Below are 21,295 nucleotides of genomic sequence, written 5' to 3' on the forward strand. Positions count from 1 at the left end.
TTCTACTTTTTTTGTGGTACTCTTTTTTGTTTCATGCCTCTTCTTGCGTCCTGGGGCATTCCAGAGGCTTTTTAGCCTGGTAAGGGTTAATAAAGGCATGGGATTTCCACCTTTTCATTTCTAAAAATATTCTTGGGCATCTGGTTTTTGCGGTACTTTTGTTTGTGTAATGCCCGTTCTGGCTTTTACCCTGACCCAGAATTACGCGCTATTAAAGGACAGGTGCTTTGAACGAGGCTCGGTAGGCGATACCATTTTAGGCCACAGGTGGGATATCCCAGGTCAGGAGCGCCCAGAGCGTGCAATTCTGGCGTAGGCGAGGGGGAAAGTGCAAGCCTCGTTTCCCTCTGACCCCTCTACGCTAAGGGCTTACTGCTGAAAGGCAGAGGGGAAAGGGCGCCCTTGCAATCAAGCCGTCGCCGTGGAGGCAACAAGGAGTGTCAATTCCCGTTTAAACTACTCGCTCCTCATGGCCGCGGCGCGGCTGAAGGAGGGAACTCTCTAGCGCGGCCATAGAGCCTGTGAAAGTCCCCCAGCAAATGCTTCTCAGATGTTCAGTTGTTCGGCTGCTTTAGCTCTGAATGGGACCACAGCCAGGCTCTGGCGCCTCCTTCCTGACGCCAACAGCGCGCCCGCCCTTCGCACCCGAAGGCCTTGGCTGAGGCGCAAAGCAGCAGCTCTTGCAACCCCCGCGGAGCTCGCTGGTCCTGCGACTTGTTCATTGGTGCGGCGCCAACAGCCAATCGCCGCGCGCTCAAGCGATCCGCGCGCAGGATATTGTTTCGCCGTTTCCTTGGCGACCGTTTCGGGCCTGGCCCCTTTCCTGCCGTCGACCCGCTTCCTCCGACGGGCTCCTCCTTCCCTCGGCGGCGGCGGCGGCGTTTCGTTTCGTGCGGGCTTTGTTGCCGGAAGTGAAGATGGTGGCCTTCACCGCCGAGTCGGACCTGGTCACAGGCTGGTGCCTCTTCGGCATCGCTTTGCTGGTAGGAGGACGGTGGCCTTTCTCTATTCTCCTGCTGCTTCTGCCTCCTGCGCATCTCTTATTCTGCTGCTTCCCGATTCTGCGTTATTTTGGGGGGAGGGGGAATGTAATACCTACACCCCCCCCCCTCGACGTGCCTCGTTTTTTAATGGAGGGGCACGCGACTGACATAGCTCCACGCGCGCGAGGCCATTCTTGGACGCGTTTAAATGGAAGTAGGTCGTGCAGTGCCCAGTAGGATTACTTCCGGGGAAATGTACATAGGATCGCATCCTTATTCCAAAATGTGTTTTGTAGTTTTCTCTCACACGCGTGCATACATGCATTCCAGTAGAAGGTGCTGCGGGAGTCAGAGGAGATGCAATGAGGAGCAGGAGAGAGACTGGGGTGAAGCGGTTTCCCCACGGCCCTGTTTTTCTCGGATTTTGTTTTTAGGAAAAAGCATCATGTGAGCATTTATTTCACCTGATTAAGGCAGTACGTGGCTTTGGTTGCCCTTTGGTGTTCTTACAATGCAGTTCTTTTCAGCTGCTCCATTTTTCAGTGAGTTTAGAATGCATTCATGGGACCCTGTTGCTGTTTTCAGTCAAAGGGTAGCAAGGGTAGGAGAGAAAAGACTACTGTGAGAGTGAACTACGTGATACATGCTCTACATATTATGAAGTGTGAGGTGAGTATGGTAAACCTGTCTTTGCGATATACTCACTTCATGCTTTCCAGTGTGTAGTGAGTATGTCAGAAGGAGAGGTTTACCAAAGCTCTGTACCTTGTTTACCACATAAAGTGAATGATTTGCTTCAGGCAGCCTATAGTTAATATAATTCTGCCCTCTGCACACATCCATAATTGTGTTCCAGGACTCTGCCATATCATTTGTCTGCCACGGAAATATGTACCATGAACCCCTGAGAGCAGGGACAATTTGTTTCCTTTCTGCTTACATAAAGCGCCACAGGTCTGCGTATAGTACTGCATTAATAAAAAATATTTCTTGCAACCATCAGGTTTCTTCCCAGGCCATGTCAGCCACTCATGCACAAGATCATAGCTTTGTATTTTATCCAAGGCATGCCATGGCTGGACTGTAGCTATGTGTGAATGAAAGGTTGAGATGAGGGGGGGGGGGGGGCTCACAAATGACCTTGCTTTACTGCATTGAGTTTTTAACATACTGTGTGTGTGAATCCAAGCACCTTCCTATTGTGCATTAATTAATTTGAGGAAAGCATAGTCTCTTGGTTCAAGCAGCAATTGACATGATTTAGACATTTCTCTTTGCCATCCTGCTTACACTGAGGGAATGGGAGGTGGGATCTGTCTCTGAAGCTGGAGATATTGCAGATATTGATATGCACATTTGTTTGATAGGATCATGCCACTCTTCCCCTCAGGACTCAACAGATGTTATTGTGTTCGCAAGATCACAGTCTGTGTATGCTTCTCTGCAGAAATTACACTGGATAAGGTGCAAGAAGAAAACCAGGCCAGGATCCTAGTTCTTCTACTCTTTCCCCTGTTTACTGCAGACCTGGACAGTATTCATTTTGTAAAGTGTAGTAGTACAGTGTACCTAAAGAGAATGTGATCTTCTTCTGAAGGCCATAATCATGTGTGGGAGTAAATCCCATTGATGATAGTGGAGTTTCCCACAAAAGATGTCTACAACAGGACTCCTGATTTCTAAGCATATTTCTATGCATATCATTTACCCTTGCAATCACTTTGGAATGCAACGTTCTTAATTTTGCCACTTCATTGGTGGGGTCAAAAGTGAATAATACAGACTTGACTGAGTGTATATTTCAATCTAACAAAATAGTGATATGGTTGAAGTTGGTAATAGCAACTGTTTTTTGTATTGTTTTAGGTGATTCTGGCTTTCTGCTGGGTCTATGTTCGCAAATACCAGAGTAGACGGGAAAGTGAAGTAATTTCTACCATAACTTCTATTTTTGCCTTGGCAATTGCACTTATTACATCAGCACTCTTACCAGTGGATATTTTCCTAGTTTCTTATGTGAAGAATCAAAATGGAACGTTTAAGGTATGTACTGATTATCCCCCCCCCCCAGATATAATTTCACCCCCAAATTATCTTTAGTTCTTGGATATATTGTTCCATTTCTGTTCTGTGTGATGTTTTAAAGTTGCAGTCAACACTTAGTCATGTAATTGAATAATATAGGGGCTGTTACTTGTAGTTTTAATAAAAAATGTTAATAGCAATGCCATGGCAATTACTTGAATGTATGCAGAAAATCTGCTGAACTGCAGAACAGGCCATTACTTAGAGAGATGAAGGCAGGACTTGATATGGCTGTGAGCTACAAATGACTTCAAAATTAGTTGTGGATTTCAGAGTTTAAAAGAAACAAATCTAATAAGGTGTTGTGTCTCTTTGTGCAGAGTATCAGAGCTAAATTGGTGTCTGGTACATTTCTGAAAATAAAAGAACTTGTTTATGTACTTCTTCCACTCTTGCTTTAGACACCTCTTTAAAAAAATAATGATAAGGTTAAGGGGACATAAAATAGACTATAATAATGCATTTCCCGTGAAAGACAGCAACCTACAGGTATAATCAGATGATCAGGAGTGGCTTTCAGACTCCATTTCCTCCTCTCACTTCCATCCTCCTGTTTACCATTAATAATGGCATGCATTATGTCTTTACTGGCATAACTAAAGCTACTATTTACCATGGGTGGCTTTTAAGTCTGGTTGACCACAACTTCTAATACCTGCTTTAAACACTCACTGTGGTGTAGGTATGGATCTAGTCCGGTAGCATGTTTAATACTAGCCTGAAAAAAGGAAATAATTTTCAGAGACTAGAAGGGAATGATGTTGCCCTTAAAAAAATAGCCTGATTTATAGATCTAGCTTTTATTGATTTCCAAAAGAGTATATCCATTCCACTTAACATTTCTGGTAAGGGATTAGAGGAGGAGCTGGTCTCATGGCTTAAGTGCCACTCGGCGCTTAACACCCACTGAGGACGCCTGTGCTGCCTCCTCCAACCAGCTTGCCTGCCTGTCCAACAGCCAGCCAATAGCCTTCCATCCCGACACCCCTGACCACCGCCTCCGTCCAGCTTGCAGCCTTTCCAGGTTCTGGGGGGAGGGAGAGACCATCCACAGAGTTCTCCCCCCCCTCCCAATCTACCACCGGTGTATTCTTGAATGCAATGGGGCTATGCCCCTGGTAAAATACATAAGATACATGAAATAAACAACATTCAACATTTTACAGAAAAACCGTGCTTAACAAGATGACTATTAAACCTTCCACTCCTTGCCAGACCTCCAGAGTCTACTTTTAAAATATATAATCTGTGTAGAAATGCCATTTTTCTTAAAATTCTTCCAGAGAGTTCCCATTAACCAAGCTGGTTAGCTTCACCATTTTATATAATTCAGCTATTTTATCAAACTGTTCTGAAACTGATGGTGTCTGAAAGCTTCCAAATGTTGGCGAGCAGAATTCGCAGTTGTTGCATGAAAAAAACCCACTGCAGCTGATCTCTGCAAGGAATCTGGAAACTTGCTTAATGACAAATAATCAGGTTTCATGGGAAATTTGACCTTCAACATTTCTTCTAATATAGTATGCACTTTAATACAAAATTTCCTGACTCTTTTACATCCCCACCACATGTGAAAAAAGGAACCAGTTTTTCTTTACATTTCCTGCAAATTTTGCATTTCCAACAAATTTTGTATCTACTTAATCATACAAGACTAATCATATAGGCCACCTATGATCGTTGGTTGTTTCTGGTCCAGACGACAATCCTTGCCCATAAACATGTAGACAAACTGGAGAGTGGGTTTTTTTTTAGTTTCATACTTGCCCATATTTTAATGCACAAGTGATTTTTTTATAAGTCACACTGGACAACAGAAAGCAGTTTCCTTCTGCACATTATTCAAGACATTGTGATTGCATGAGTAGTTGAATATGGCCAAGAACATATGCTGTCTTGATGCCAAGATGTAGTTCTCATAAACTGCTGAGATGGATAATGGTTGTCTTGTTCAGATAGAGAAGTGTGGATCAGTTCCCCAGCTGTTCAGTTTATGTCAATCACATCCTCTTGTTTTTTGAATGCATTCATGTATATGCAGTTTATTGCCTTCCTGGAACAACTCATATTTAAACAGTTCTCAGGTTGTGGATAGGTGGCTGTCTATTTGAAAGTCTCATTGTTTATTGTGTTTATATGGGAGGGACTCTAATTTTGTTTGCCAAGCCTGTTAAAGTTATTCTGGCTATATAAATGTAAGAGAGATTTATGTGATTGTTGTATCAATGACTACAAACTTAGACATGAATACAATTGGTTATCTGAGAACTGCTGTAAAAAAAGAGATTCATAGAATCATAGAGTTGGAAGGGGCCTCCTGGGTCATCTAGTCCAACCCTCTGCACAATGCAGGACACTCACAACCCTATTGCTCATCCACTGTAACCTGCCACATTCTTGAACCTTCACGGAATCAGCCTTTCCATCAGATGGCTATCCAGCCTCTGTTTAAAGATTTCCAAAGATGGAGAATCCACCACCTCCTTAGGGAGCCTGTTCCACTGAGAAACAGCTCTAACTGTCAGGAACTTCTTCCTGATGTTTAGACGGAATTTCTTTTGCATTAATTTCATCCCATTGGTTCTGGTCCGTCCCTCCGGGGCAAGAGAGAATAACTGTGCTCCATCCTCTATATGGCAGCCTTTTAAATACTTAAAAATAGTTACCAGATCCCCTCTCAGTTGCCTCCTCTCCAGGCTGAACAGACCAAGCTCCCTCAACCTTTCCTCGTATGTCTTGGTCTCCAAACCACCCACCATCTTTGTTGCCCTCCCCTGGACACTCTCCAGTTTGTCTACATCCCTTTTCAACTGTGGTGCCCAAAAATGAACACAGAACTCTGAACCAGAGCAAAGTGATACCGTCACCTTCCATGATCAGGACACAATACTCCATTTGATACAGCCCCAAATCCCTCCATACTGTTGGCACCATGTTCCTGATCTTGCCATATTTATATGGGTAAACTAGAAAAGATTGTATAGGTACCTACAACTATTGTGGTTGATGTTTACAAAGGGATTCATAAGTGACAGAATTATCTGGTAGGTAACTTTTCTTTCATTTTGCTTCACCTATTGGCCAGTGAAAAGGCCATTTGGGTTGTAGAACTAGTTAGAGGATTAATTTCAATTTTCTTCAAGAGAGACCATCTGCAGTTCCTATTCCCCCATTTCACTCTTTACCTAGTTCAAAATTATAGAGATAACTTCTGTAATTCGCTCTATGCAGGCCTACCCTTGTCTCTGACCTGGAAATTGCAGCTGGTACAAAATGCAGCTGCAAGGGTCCTCACTAGAACATCTTGGAGGGCCCGCATCCAGCTGGTACTGTGGCAGCAGCATTGGTCACCAGTCTGCTTCCAGATCAAGTTCAAGGTCTTGACCTTCAAGACTATATGTGGCCGGGTCCCACTTATCTGAAGGACCACTTATCTGCTTATGCCCCCCGCAGAACCTTGCACTCCACAGGTAGGGATTTGTTGGTTGTCCCGGGCCCCCAGGATATCCGCCTGGCCTCAACTAGGGCCAGGACCTTTTTGGCCCTGGCCCAACCTGGTGGAATGAACTCTGCCTTGCTTCAGTCTTGTTAATCATTCGTTTTGGAACTCATGGTGGTAGTTCTCTGTATGAGACACAGCACCCATTCAGCTTGACTTTAAATAAGTAGGTGGTGGGCCAATCTGAAGCTGTGCTGAATTTCAGTTCATCTAATGGAAATTAAAAGGCTAGATGTAAATTAGAAGTCACTTCTAAGACTGTTCTTTTACATGGAATATACAAATTACTATTTTGGTTCTTTCTCTTGTTTAACATCATTAGGACTGGGCTGACCCAAATGTTACAAGACAAATTGAAGACACGGTACTATATGCATATTACAGTAAGTATTGTAAAACTGTTGTGTTCCTATATATTTGTGACCTATTTTCTATGTGCTTACAATGGATTGGATCCAGACGAAGTTTTGGTCAATGGAATGGAACTTTCTCGTCTCTCAGTTCCTGCTATAGCCTACTGATCTCTATGAAAGGCTACTCCAGGGAACTGGGGACCATGAGGAATAACATAAGGAGGGATCTGCAGTTGGAAGAGGAAATTAGTTTAGCTATGTTTTGATTTCACCTTCATGGAATTTGTGGCAGAGAAGTAGTCTTGGATGATTAAACATATCTTAAAGATTCATTCATTTATTCATTCGATTATTTGTTTATTGATTGATTGATTGATTGCATTTGTATATCACCGTCCCCTAAGACTCAGTTTTAAATATATATATATATATTTATTTATTTTAATGTAGCATTAATGGCATCTTATGTGAGTTACTTAACAACATTGGAATAACAGTGAGAGCAAAATGTGTTTTGAATATAGGGTTGGATTCCACAGAGTGATTCCACAACAGAAAGATTTGTGATAGTGAAGAGCCCTCTGAAATCCTGTTCCTATCCCCCACTAATAATATTTGGAGGGGATAATGTGGGGCTGCAGCAACAGAGGGAAGGCAAGATAGTCACTCTGTACTGATGGAAGTCCTGCCATCAGCAGAAATAACCCAACACATGCATGTGTGTGTATGTATCTTACTTGATACATGTGTTTAGTTTGTACAGCCAGACTTTCAATTGTTGGATGTGCAGATTGTTTGTGAGATGTGTAAGTGATGTACAGTTCTTACTGTGTAATAAAGGATTAGTATTTGCAGTTATTTCTGTTGAATGCAAGCTAAGAATATGAAAGGATTGTATTGGTCATACTATACTACAAGGTTTTCAGACTTGTACGGACTTTTTCTGACAGTTGCTAGAAATCAGGGTTTTTTAAAAATCTTGCTTTCTCCTCGAGTGGGGGAAGTTATCCAAGCTGGTTAGGTCACATCACCTCTCACTCCAGGTAGGGCTATGCAGATTTTTGGGTGACTCTGCTGGGGTGGAGTGAGACCACCCCTCCAGTCTTATAGCCCTGCAGTTCTAGCACTGCATGTCAGCTTAGGCTCTGTGCCTTTTTAAAAAACTGAAACAAAGAACAGTTTCAAATTGTTTTACTGAGATGGAAGACAAAAAGACCGTGAGGACTGCCTCTACAGTGGGATCAAAGAAATGAAAGGAGGCAGTCAAAGAAAAGCCTCTTCCTCCCAGAGCTCCAGGCGCTGGAGCGGACCCACAAAGGGATCTGATGCTGGCAGCTGCTGCTATGGGCAGATGCAAAATTTGAACACAAACTGGTCCAATAAAGAAGAAGAACGAAGAACAGGATTGGTGAAAGGCATGCCTTTCAGCTTAAAATACAATGTTACAAAAAGCATTAGTGATCCCAGCACCTGGGGTTCCCAGAGAAAATATGTAAAAACTCTCCCTTTGTAAAAGTGCATATTTATCCTATGGTGTTCAGGCAATATGAATTATTCTGTTCCAAAGAACCGTAGGTCCTCTGGATCATGATGCTATGTCTCAAAGTGCTGTATTAAATGGGAGAGGTCCTCCATGATTCTGACCTTGAGTGGGTGAGTGGAGATTTCTATATAGAGGAGTTGACATGGCCATAAAATCCCATAAATGACATCTTTAGTTAAACAATTGATAAATGGATTAACACAAATCTTGAACCCATTTCCCAGGGTTACGGAACTGATTGATGGTTAACATGACCTTGCAAAACCCTACACGATCCACATTGAAAATTGTCCTTAGAAAGCTGTTTTAAAGGGGCATTCCGTGGAGCTGTTTGGGGGGTGAGCAATTCTTTTATACTGCAGCTTCTGTGGCAAGCAAAAAGTCTTACATCCCTGAATATCCAAAACGAGAGGCCAGTATTTAAAAATGATTCCCTATTTGTGCTTTACTTTGGGAATTTTGGATTTTCTGTATTACAAGCTCTGTAAAAATATGTAGTCTTCTGAATTAATGTACATGCTGCTATGGGCAGAGCAGAAAGATTTTTGGATTTCACTCTTGCTGCACCACTGCTACAAGCTGCATAAGGACCCCTGCAGCAGGCCACTTGGTGCAGACTGTAGCTGGAGTTGCTTGATGGGTCCCAGAAATGTCTGGGTCAGCAGGCTTGTGCACTCATTGGGCAGAGAAGGTGATCAGAAGCTTCGAATCTCTCCCTTGCTGTGCTGCTGACAGAAGATGAGTGAAGACCCCGGCACGTTCCCCCAAAAGAGCAGTGGGACAGGATGCAAGCCCAAGCAGTCCTGAGTGCTGGGAGTGGCATGACAGGACAGAGGCCTTTCCTGGGCCTTCTGACACATGCAGAAAGCCAATAGGGTGGCTGCACCATTTTGCCCACCTTATTTAACCCAACCATGGCAGGCTGGTTGATGCAGGCCTGATATCAATGCCTCCATTTCAACCCATAACTCCAAATGGGATTCACTGGCATCCAGCCACCAGGGGCAGCTGTTTCAGTCATGACCAGAGTCCCTTGAAAATGTCTGAGGGCAGAGTGGGTGGTTTCTGGAAACAGCTCTTATTAACAAGTGTTGTCAAAAAATAATAAATCTGTGCCTTACCGGAGGGGGCCAGGGAGGATTTCAAGGCTCCTCTTGTTGATGCCTCAGTGGCAGTCCTTCATTCATGGGCTGTCTTGTCTAAAGACAATGTCCTGAAAGACTTTATGGACAGGGAAAATGAGACAGCACTCAAAAAGTCTCAGGAGGAGCCCTCCCTCACAATCAGGGTGTCAGGTGCCCTGCCAAACTTTATCAGAGAAATAAATTATCTTGGGAAACAGTCTCATTCAGGACAGGGAGCTTGAGGTCATCTCTCTCTACCTTGCCAGGCATTGTAGGATTGACTAGCAGGTTTCTATTGATGCGGAAGGAAGAGTGTTACAGCTAGTATTGAGCTGAAATGACAATTATAAATAGTGTCTTTCTGAGTCCCACACTATCAATTAGCTTTGGCATATAACCAGCTTGGATGACTTCCTCCACTGAAGGACAAGATGACATTGGGTTTCCCTATAACTGGAGTAAGGTCTCAATACTTTAGGAGAGGTGAACAAAGATTTTCATAGCCCTGCCTGGAGTGAAAGGAGGCATAAACTAACCAGCTTGGCTGATTTTGCCCCGCTGAAGAGATAAAACCTTCAGGTAAGTCCAGTGTTTCATTCCGCTGCCTTTGTGGTTGGCTTCTGCAGCTCTCAGAAACCTGAGAAAGCACGAGATAGTTTTCAGCTTTCTCCACAAAAATGGCTAGGAACTTGTAAAGTATTCCAAAGACATAGTGGCAAGTGAAATATGCACTTGTTCAGTGTGCTTTCTAAATTTTCATACCCAAAAAAGAATCGTCAATGACAATCCAATAAATAATTATTAACCAGCATCCAATATGAGTCTCTTGTGGCGCAGAGTGGTAAGGCGGCAGACATGCAGTCTGAAAGCTCTGCCCATGAGGCTGGGAGTTCGATCCCAGCAGCCAGCTCAAGGTTGACTCAGCCTTCCATCCTTCCGAGGTTGGTAAAATGAGTACCTAGATTGCTGGGGGGTAAACGGTAATGACTGGGGGAGGCACTGGCAAGGCCACCCTGTATTGAGTCTGCCATGAAAATGCTGAAGGGCGTCACCCCAAGGGTCAGACATCACCCGGTGCTTGCACAGGGGATACCTTTACCTTTAGCATCCAAGCCTGCTGCAGTCTCAGTGCAGCGGGTGCTAGCGGCAGGGAGTTTGGGGGAAGGAAGGCAGGTTGAGTAGCAGAGGGCTGTCCCAGTTCTGCAGCCACCTTGCAGGGCAGAAGGTTGGAAAGACTGCTACATGGAGAAATGCAGCGGGGCTAGCAGGAGAGGGGTGGAGGCAGGGCTAGGGAGGCTTGGAGAGGGCTTATGGCCACTTGGCCATGGCCCCATCCCCAGGCGGGTGGTGGGCGTACTCAGTTGCTGGGTAGCACAGGGGCCTCTGGACTGCCGGGGGCTTGCAGTGGCCGCCTATACCTGCCTTGTAGCAGCACTGGATGTCCACCTCCCACGATGGGCTTCTGGGGCATTCTGTTGACTGGCGGGCTCTCTGCCGCCACGGCCTCTGTGGTGGCTGGTGGTGTCCTGCGGGCTGGGTGAGTTGCGTTCTCACTGCTGCTGCCGCCTCCCTCATACCTGGTGGCGTCCCGCGGTCTGGCTGAGTGGCCCTGTCTGCCACCTCTGCCCTGTCTGCTGCCTCCACCTTCTCCTTGCCGTGGCTGGCAGCTGCACCGAGGGCTGTTGGCGCGCTGTGGGCTGGCCCCTTCTCACAATGGCTGCTGCTGCCCACTCCCTGTTGCTATGGCTGGCAGCTGCCGTCAAACCTGGATGGTGAGTGAGGCGAGTGGCCAGGCTCGGATGGCGGGAGGTGTAGGGGAAGGGCAAGCTGTCCGCACCCTGTTTGGCCCTATTCCAATTTGGACACTCCGGACATGCTCCACCCCCTGGCCAGTTTTGCAAATATATAGAGGAACCATGGATAAGATATACTGTCTGTATATTCAGAATATTATCAATGTCCAGCCAGAATGGGTCTTTCTTCAGCTCCAAATTTTCACGTCAGCTAATAGCATTCATGTTTTCTTTTTTAAACACTGTAGTACTGTTTATCCTGTGGCCTATCAGAGTATTTAAGGGAAACTTGAATTCCAGGAAGATACAATGGCCTGCCTTAAATAGCTGGATTGGTGATCAATCAAGGCTAATACTGTCAATGATGCCAAGGCCTCTAGTATCTCAACTGAAGATCTTGCTCTTCTCTGATTGGAAATAAAAGGACTGAATATCCAATAAATGTCAACCTTGTGTTTTGCTGCTGAATTTTGTCCCCTTGACTGGGAGTTAGAATTTTCCTGTGTTATGTTCTCATTTGGCATTAATTGGAATCCTCCCCCTTTTCAGGTGGAAACAGGCATATCAGCAGCAGTTTAAGTTATATGATTTTCTCCCCCCCACACACACACACACCTGATGCCTGAAGTTCCTCTAAAATTTACAGACTAAATAAATTGCAGTGAGATGTTATTTTGTATTACTAGTGCTATGAGTCCCTCAAAAGAGACTTGACTATAAACTAGTGGTTTCTGGCCTTTTTTTGAGTATGAGAAGTTCTCTCTCTAACTATTTTTCATAGACACAGACACACAATACTGTTTATGCTAGTAGCATCCATTGAGAGAATAAAAATGGCAAAATTCTGTTTATGAATTCAGTAACATTTAAATTAATTTTTATTTTATTAATCACAACAGTATTATTGTTGTGGTTTATTATCACTACTACTTACTACATTTATTTCCTCATATCTTGAGCCTCATTGCAGATTACAACTGAGGTAAAACATACAATTGAAATATAAAAATAGAATTTTTAAATAAATACATTATATATTAAAACAACATTTGACTAATTGCCTGCTCTTGCTGTCCTGAGAAGGAGGAGGTCATAAATGTGTGTATATAAATATATGTACATACAATTGAAAAATACTAATATATATGTGAGGGATCTGCAAGGACTTGCAGGGGAATCTCATTTCCCTTCTCTACCTGCTAAATCTCCCTCCTACCCACAAGCCAACCTACCTTTAGCTCTTGTGTCCAACTTTTCATCCTTCCCTCCCTCAGGCAGATCTTCCACTCCCTATGGGCATTGCTCTCTAGAATTTCCATGGCCAGTAGGAAAATAACATAACAAACCAAAACCACCAACAATGATGAGATGTTTCTGGGACTTCACACCCTTTCTTGAAATTACCATATCCTTAGAAAGGACTGATGTTACTTCCATGTTTTTCTCAGAAGCGTTATCTTGCCTTTCAAGAGTCAGTATTCACTTCAGATACACAAACTGCACATCCATTAAGCAGACTAGATAGATTATTTCTAAATAGAAGCTGAATTTAAAAATGCCTTAACTGGGGAGGGGTGTGTAAGTTGCAATTGGGAGGGAAATATACTTTGGACGCATTCCTTATTGAGTTCCATTGCTCCAGAAGTTTTAATGCTGATTCCTGAAAGCCTCCTTTGCTTCCCTTTGGTCTTCATAAGAAAACATTGCTTATGAACAGTTGAGAAACGAGCTGTATGATGTTGCCTTCATCAAACCGCTGTTTTGGAAATGGATAATAATGGGTGGGGAGGCTGCTGTTTGTCAGGGAGACACCCCCTGCCTGGGAGCAACATCTCCTCTCCTTCTCTTACCAGGCTGCCATAGGGTAGTTCAGCGAAAGATATCACAGGCTGGTAAAGTTCCCTGATGGCTGGATGATGCAGATCTGGGCTTAATGGGGCTGGCAGAGACATGGAGAGGGGCTAGGGAAGCCATTCAGCAGAGGCTCTTTAAAGGGCCATACTGGTTCAGGCCATTGGCCAACCAGTCCACCAGTCTGTCGCACACTGGCTACATCCAAGGTGTCATCATGAAGTCCACCTGTGGATCCAGAACTCCAGAAACCCTCCCACTGTGGCCACTTCAAGCCCCCGAAATACAGAGCATCACTGTGTCAGACATAGTGTTCCATATACCTTGCAGCTAATAGCTGCTGATGGCCCCTCTGATCCATGTTTATCCAATCCTTTCTTGGATACTTGTAGCTGCCACCACATCCTGTCGCAGTGAATTCCATGTGTTAATTACTCCTTAGGTGAAGAAGTACCTTCTTCCTTTTCTAAACCTTGTACTCAGCAGTATCATTGTGTACCCAAGAGTTTTTGTATTGTGAGGGAGGGAGAAAAGTACTTATTTCTCTACCTTCTCTAACCTATGCATAGTTCTGTAAATCTGTCACGTTACCCCTCAACCATTGTTTCTCCAGAGCTCTAACCTCTTTAACCTTTCTTCATCAGAAATGTTCCATCCCTTTAATTTTAGTTATCCTTTTTTGCACCTTTTCCAATGCTGACCAGTAGGGTAAACGGTATTCCAAATGAGGCCACACCATAGATTATAAATGTGCATTATGATACTGCTTGATTTGTTTTCAATTCCCTTCCTAATAATCCCCAGCACAGCATTAGCCCTTTTCTATATTGCAGTTGTACACTGAGTCAACATTTTGTGTTCAAGATGCAGGCATTTCCAGCTGTCACTGTAGACAGGAGGTGGAGCAGCTGTCCTTGCAGTTAGGCAAGCAGCCTTGATGGGGCTGATGCACACTTGGGGCCCTAATGCTAAGTCTAACTGAGTTGGGGCTCAGATCAGGCAGACTCAGTTGGGGAGGTGGATGGCGGATGAAGCCCAGCTAGCCCAACAGCCATGGAGGCGAGCACAGGTGGGGAAAGGCAGAAACCTGCCCAAGCCAGATGGTTATGCAGACTCCTTACAATAACTCCCAACCTGTCTAGCCTACAGCCCAGACTGCCGGTTGGGAAGCACTGCTGTAAAGTATAAATGTAACATGGTCTGTGGGAAGGCGGATAGACCTTCACTATAAGGTCTAGGAAGGGCAAGAGTGCTGCCTGTCTGGATGTTTTTTAAAAACAAAAATTGAGGGCAAAAATGTAAAATGCTGCAGTTATGCCCCTTGAAAAGATGTCTGCTTTGGACCTCTATCTTGGACTAATGTTACCTTCTGAAATTCTAAAATTAATCTGGGCTAGGACACAGTTACTAATAAGGATCATCTTCTGTTCTCACTGAACCAGACTGAAGACCTCTCTAGTGCATTATTCTATCAAGCAGCGGACAGCCACAATTTTTCTAGAAACCCTTCAGGTTGGCAACATATGTCCCCATCTGCTGTATTTCTGAACATCTTAGGCTTTAAAAGCAGGTTTTTCATACATAAATTGACTTGGCTTTAGTAATCAAAAATGTAGTAAAGTAAGCAGCATCTCAACATTACATGAAATCAAAGCAGTGTTGTAAAATGTTAACGCTTAGCCTGCTGAAAATCTCATACCTGCAATTTAATTATCAATAATGTCTGTATTGCATAGGAATAGCCAGTAAAAATTATATTTCTCTACTCTGACCTCAGTGAAGTTTTAGAACCTGACTATTTATGTGAATTGGAGCACATATTTTTCTGTTCTATCCTGTTGAGCTCCCAAGGAGATTGCATTAATCTGTAGTGTTCAGTGTACTTAAGTTTGCTGTATTCAGTACAGCCAGTTTCCTGTAAGTTTGTCATTCCTAGTGTGTATGTCAGGAGGAGAATGCTTTGTATAGATTGCCTGTGGTAGGGATCCCCAACCTTTCTGAGCCTGTGGCCACCTTTGGAATTTTGACGCAGCCATGAAAGGTCCAAGTGTAAATAGGAAAACTTTGAATAAAAGTTCCTAACCAGTGCTTGATACAGTTTGATAAAGATGCTCTAGAACTGTGTGTGTATATCACAGGTATGCACACATATATTAAATTGTCAAGTTTACTGTAGCCGTATTAAAGGAAGCAATGTGCAGAACTGATGCTGTTATGTAGTACTGCCTCCAGATGGTGGTAGTGATTTAAGTATGAACTGAAGGCATGACGCTCTTGCAGTTTTAAATGTCAGATTAATGAGGTAATTCAGTTGGACACCCTGTTTTAAGCTCAGCCACGATCTAGCAAAATGGCTAGTGGAGAATTAGGAATGACAGCGATATATTAACCAAAGCAAACATTTCTTTACATAATTAAAAATAAGAATTGATCTTAAAAAAAAACCCTCTTAAATCCAAGACATAAAACTATGCTTCAGGCTTGCAATATTAGTTCTATGGGCATTTTCTTCCTATGTAATCTTGAGTGAAATAGGGATGTTCTTGAGATGGATCTGTCTCAGATATTACCAAACACATGTTACCAAACACATGTCGACCTCAAACAAATGCCTGGCGGAGGAACTCCTTTTTGCAGGCCCTGCGGAACTGTTCAAGTTCAAGAGGTTCTCCTGCGCATTCCTACCCATCGCCTTCTTAGGCTGCTTCTGACACACACCCTCTTACCTGTGGTAGAGTGAAGAATCATATGGAATCATTTTCAGACAGTATTCCTGGTTACATTGGAAGGTAGTCAAAATGTGAGAACAGAGGATGGCATTGGTGGCTTGCTATGACTAGGGATGTGGAAAGATCATTGTTTTGCATGTGCTGAAGGCCTCTCTGGCAAGGGAATTGTTGTTCACTGTACCCTGGTCTAGAGGACTCGGGTGTTCTGGATCCGGATTGCTGCTAGTTGAGTACCAAATTATTTAGTAACATTTCTATCTTGCCTGTTAGCATAAGACACTCCCAAGGTCGTTTACAAAATATAAGCCTAAGTGCCATATAAAACAAAGCACACAATTTGTTGAATAACAAGCCAGCTTGGGAATTTCTTCTTCCCCTAAGAGCATTGTCACCAAGGTAAGAGGAAACATTTCTAGTATATTTTTCATTGCCAACAATGCTGCTTTCCTCCTATGGCCTTTAGCAGAGATTATTTCATTCACCTTTGGGAGTTGATCTGTTCTTGGATCCTGTTGTCCTATACAGTGATATCCTTCTTGGCCATGTTTGTGAACCTGTAGTTGTGAACCTGTCCTGTAGAACAAAAAATATTAAGTTGCATGTGATCGTCAAGCATAGTTTATTTTTGTCAGTCCTTCAGATTGTTGGACAACACCTTCAGTGTTAATGCTTTGATGAAGTTTTGAATCTTGAAACCTTATATCCCAGAAATCCTGTTTATCATTGTCTTATATCCCAAAGATGCATCTGTTCCTTTTGTTCTGATCTAGGTCTCTTTATAACACAACTTCAGATATATATCAGGACAATACTAGTTAAAAAAATTGAACTTTGCTTGGTATCATCTTCATTAAGACTGGAGCACAAGATTTGCTTTGATTATTTTTGTACTGTCAACCGTAAATTCTAATGTTCAGAATCATAACAATCTGAAGATTCAAGGGATGCTTAATAAATTTCTGTTAATGCATTTTAAATTTGATACTAATGCTAATTGGCCAAATCAAGTTTTATGTGCAGTTTTGGAACTACATAGTTTAAACTAATAATTTTACTGCAGGTATTTTTTAATCCTCATTATATCTCCTTTTAATACACTTAACACAATTATTTAAAATTTGTCAGGGTTCACAAGTTCTCAAGCACTTCTGTAGAGATCAAAGAAGCTGTGACTGACAGTGCTGTATGGTGAAGTCATACTCTAATTTGGAACTGAATATGTGTGAGAACACATAATTAATCAAGATACCTATGAGACCAGAGAAGTACATTGTTATGTTAAAAACAAGTTAGTTCAGAATATGTGTATTTTCTCCTTTCAAACTTTAGCAAATGGGATAAAATTCCAAGAAGACACCCATGCCAGAAATTCTGACAAACACATTATGCTCTTGTGCTTATGGGCTTGCTTGTTCATTTTGGTAGAAGAACACAATTTGCCTGTGTATTCCTTGTACAGTTAGTATGGGACTATCTGTGTCCATGGCTGCATTCAGACATAACAAGCCATGGTTTGATTTAAACTCCAGTTTGTGTGATGTCTTAATGAACCGTGGTTTGTTAGTGATTGCTAAACTGGGATTCTTACCTTCATTTTATCCTGAAACTCAGATATAGAAGTCTCAGGATCACTATCATAGCCCTTTGCATACAAAGGGAGAAGGACATATCATTAGGAAATTTTGCTGATTGAGCTGTTTTCAGTTATGATTCTTTCTAGAGATACGCTTCCTTTTTGCTGCTTCATTTCCATACAACTAGTGACACCTCATCAAACAAGTATGTGGTTCAGAGACTTCAGCTTCTCCTAAGGCAAGAGTCCCCACAATATGGCTTCCGTGTGTACCAGTGCCTTTTCTGGCACCCTCCAAGTATTTTTACAAAGTGGGCAGTGTCCGGTAGAGCTTTACCCACCATTGCACTGATTGGCCACTGGAGAGTTGATTGAACTCCCATGCATTAGGCTTGTCCCGTGCCGGTCACAGGGTAGGAGCCGGGAGGTTCCCGACAGACTCCTGTCCAAAAAGAGATTTTAAAAGTCTATCAAAAAGAGCAAGGGGGACGTGGTGTCTATGAAAACATTTTTTGTCATAGAGTTGAAATGTTCACGAAATCTGTGATGTAACTAGACATAAAGGGGAGGGGGGGAGACCAACTGTAGGTGAAGAGAAGGCTTATTTTTCCCTAGGCTGTTCTCTTCAATCATCAGAAAGGCCAAAGCTGAGAGTGAGCTAAGATTGGCCAGGGAAGCCCACTGTAACAAGAAAAGATTTTTCAGTTATGTGAGCAAATGTAAAGGAGGCAATAGGCCCACTGTTGGGTGCAGATGGACAAACTCTAACGGAGGATGCAGAGAAAGCAGAAAGGCTCAGCGCCTATTTTACATCTGTTTTTTTCCCACAGGTCAAAGGGTTTAAGCACATCTAGAGATGGCAGTAGCCAAGAGATAGTGTCTGGGTGGCAGGTTGACATGGACAGAGAGGTTGTAAACAGGCATTTAGCTGCACTGGATGAGTTCAAATCCCCTGGGCCGGATGAAATGCACCCGAGAGTGCTCAAAGAACTTTCCGGAGAACTTGCACAACCCTTGTCCATCATCTTCGGGACCTCTTTAAGGACTGGAGATGTCCCGGGGGACCGGAAGAGAGCAAACGTTATTCCGATCTTCAAAAAAGGGAGGAAGGATGACCCAGGAAACTACAGACCAGTGAGTCTGACCTATGTTGTGGGGAAGATAATGGAGCAGATAATAAAGGGAGCAATCTGCAAACATCTGAAGGACAGTTGGTGATCCAAGGAAGTCAGCATGGATTTGTCTCCAACAGGTCCTGTCAGACCAACCTGGTTTCCTTTTTTGACCAAGTAACAGGTTTGCTGGATCGTGGAAATTTGGTTGATGTCGTTTACTTGGATTTTAGTAAAGCTTTTGATAAGGTTCCCCATGATATTCTGATGGATAAATTGAAGGACTGCAATCTGGATTTTCAGATAGTTAGGTGGATAGGGAATTGGTTAGAGAACCGCACTCAAAGAGTTGTTGTCTATGGTGTTTCATCAGACTGGAGGGAGGTGAGTAGCGGGGTACCTCAGGGCTCGGTGCTTGGCCTGGTACTTTATAAAGTATTTATTAATGATCTAGATGAGGAGGTGGAGGGACTACTCATCAAGTTTGCAGATGACACCAAATTAGGAGGACTGGCAAACACTCCAGAAGACAGAGACAGAGTTCAATGAGATCTGAACACAATGGAAAAATGGGCAAATGAGAACAAGATGCAATTTAATAAAGATAAGTGTAAAATTCTGCATCTGGATCAGAAAAATGAAAAGCATGCCTACTGGATGGGGGATACGCTTCTAGGTAACACTGTGTGTGAACGAGACCTTGTGGTACATGTGGATTGTAAACTAAACATGAGCAGGCAGTGTGATGCAGACCACACCTGGAGTACTGTGTGCAGTTCTGGAGGCCTCACTTCAAGAAGGACGTAGGTAAATTGAAAGGGTACAGAGGAGAGCGACAAGGATGATCTGGGGCCAAGGGACCAAGCCCTATGAAGATAGGTTGAGGGACTTGGAATTGTTCAGCCTGGAGAAAAGGAGGTTGACAGGGGACATGATAGCCCTATTTAAGTATTTGAAAGGTTGTCATTTGGAGGAGAGCAGGATGCTGTTCCCATTTGCTGCAGAAGAAAGGACGCGCAGTAAGGGGTTTAAACTACAAGTACAACGATATAGGCTAGATATCAGGAAAAAGTTTTTCACAGTCAGAGTAGTTCAGCAGTGGAATACGCTATCTAAGGAGGTGGTGAGCTCCCCCTCACTGGCAGCCTTCAAGCAAAGGTTGGATACACACTTTTCTTGGATGCTTTGGGCTGATCCTGCATTGAGCAGGGGGTTGGACTAGATGGCCTGTATGGCCCCTTCAAACTCTATGATTCTATGATTCTTCATCCCCTAGCTTTTAGAGCAGCTGTCCCAGACCATCGGTAAACAGGTTCTTATATAGGAAGATAGTATTTGTTTAGTGGTGGGAGAAGAAGCAAATAGGAGATTGACCAGGATTTATAGACAAATTTTATATCTGGCGTACTAACTTAGATTTGTATCGCAAATTGTTGTTTAAGCACATTGGCTTCTTTTGATGTCTCAGTGTGGATCCATGCCTTTATTAATCACAAGGTTATAATAATGGTATCCCTAATACTCTTTTAGTAGAACAGCGTGCTTTCTGTGTTTTTCAACCAGCAGAAATTTAATTTTACTAATAAAAATATCTTATTTTCAAATCAGTTTTGATAGTGTATTGTGTATGAGCAAGTATCATTTTGAGAGTACCTTTAGTAGAGATAAGTCAGAATGATGACAGAACAAAGGCTGCTTTGTTTCCCTTTCATATATGAACTGTAGTTTGATGGTATCTGGATTTCTGGTTTGCTCATAAATGTTTATCTTTATTAAACACATTGCTATGAAAAGCTTCACACTCAAATATCAGACTGAAAACCTTGTTTTATAACTTGTAATGTTCTCAATATGAATAGCTGGGACGAGGCCTCTTTTGATTACCTGATTTATATATATCACGGTTTTGGGGGGTGAACTCATTCTCATTTCTGGTAGATAACACAGGAAGTCTTATATACTTGCCTACAGTTATAGGGTCACTGCTATGTAATACTGTTAGATAGTGTGAATAACTATTTTATGGTATTTCTTGCAACATACCTTATTGAATTATCCAAGCTATGTTCTCATTGTTTCTGAAATGCTACATTCCTATAACTTATGTACACAACAGTAGCAGAATAAAAAAAAAATGCATGTTTCTCCCCCTGGGGTGAGAACATCTTGTTTGGTGAGTTTCCACCACTGAATGAAGGGAAACTTCAAGTTCTTCTTCCGGCCACCAGTTAGAGCTCACCCAACTTCCTCAGTTCGGTTTCTGCCTTGGAGGGAGAGTAGCCACCTTTCTGTTCTTTATCTATTTCTGTTCTGACCGGGCAGTGATATCAGCGCTCTCTCAGCCTCACCCACCCCACAGGGTGTCTGTTGTGGGGAGAGGAATGGGAAGGCAACTGTAAGCCGCTTTGAGCCTCCTTTGGGTAGAGAAAGGAGGCATATAAGAACCCTCTTCTTCTTCTATCTTTTACACTGTGGCTAAAGACAAACCTCATAGGGTTTTGCTTCCCTTAATTCTCTGTGATTCTCTATAATGATTTTAAATCCAAATGGCTAATCTCTAGTGAGGGGGAAATAGCTAGTCCTGTTTTTTCCCCTCTGAGATTTTAGGATTGGGTTTCAATCATGTTAAGCATGCCATTTAGCCAGAGAA

At 43.0% G+C, this 21,295-nt stretch overlaps 1 protein-coding gene across 1 annotated transcript in view; it reads left to right on the forward strand.

Moving 5' to 3' along the window:
* Positions 1–667: 667 nt before the first annotated feature.
* LMBRD1 (LMBR1 domain containing 1) overlaps positions 668–21,295 on the forward strand; it is a 73,386-nt gene continuing 52,758 nt past the window's right edge. Inside the window, exons 1-3 of the mRNA XM_077307590.1 lie at positions 668–983; positions 2,850–3,026; positions 6,890–6,950. Coding sequence (XP_077163705.1) covers positions 918–983; positions 2,850–3,026; positions 6,890–6,950 — 304 coding nt within the window. The 5' untranslated portion in view covers positions 668–917. The remainder of the gene's footprint in view (positions 984–2,849; positions 3,027–6,889; positions 6,951–21,295) is intronic.

Source organism: Paroedura picta, chromosome 1 (assembly GCF_049243985.1).
Source record: "Paroedura picta isolate Pp20150507F chromosome 1, Ppicta_v3.0, whole genome shotgun sequence".
Classification (NCBI taxonomy): Eukaryota; Metazoa; Chordata; class Lepidosauria; order Squamata; family Gekkonidae; genus Paroedura; species Paroedura picta.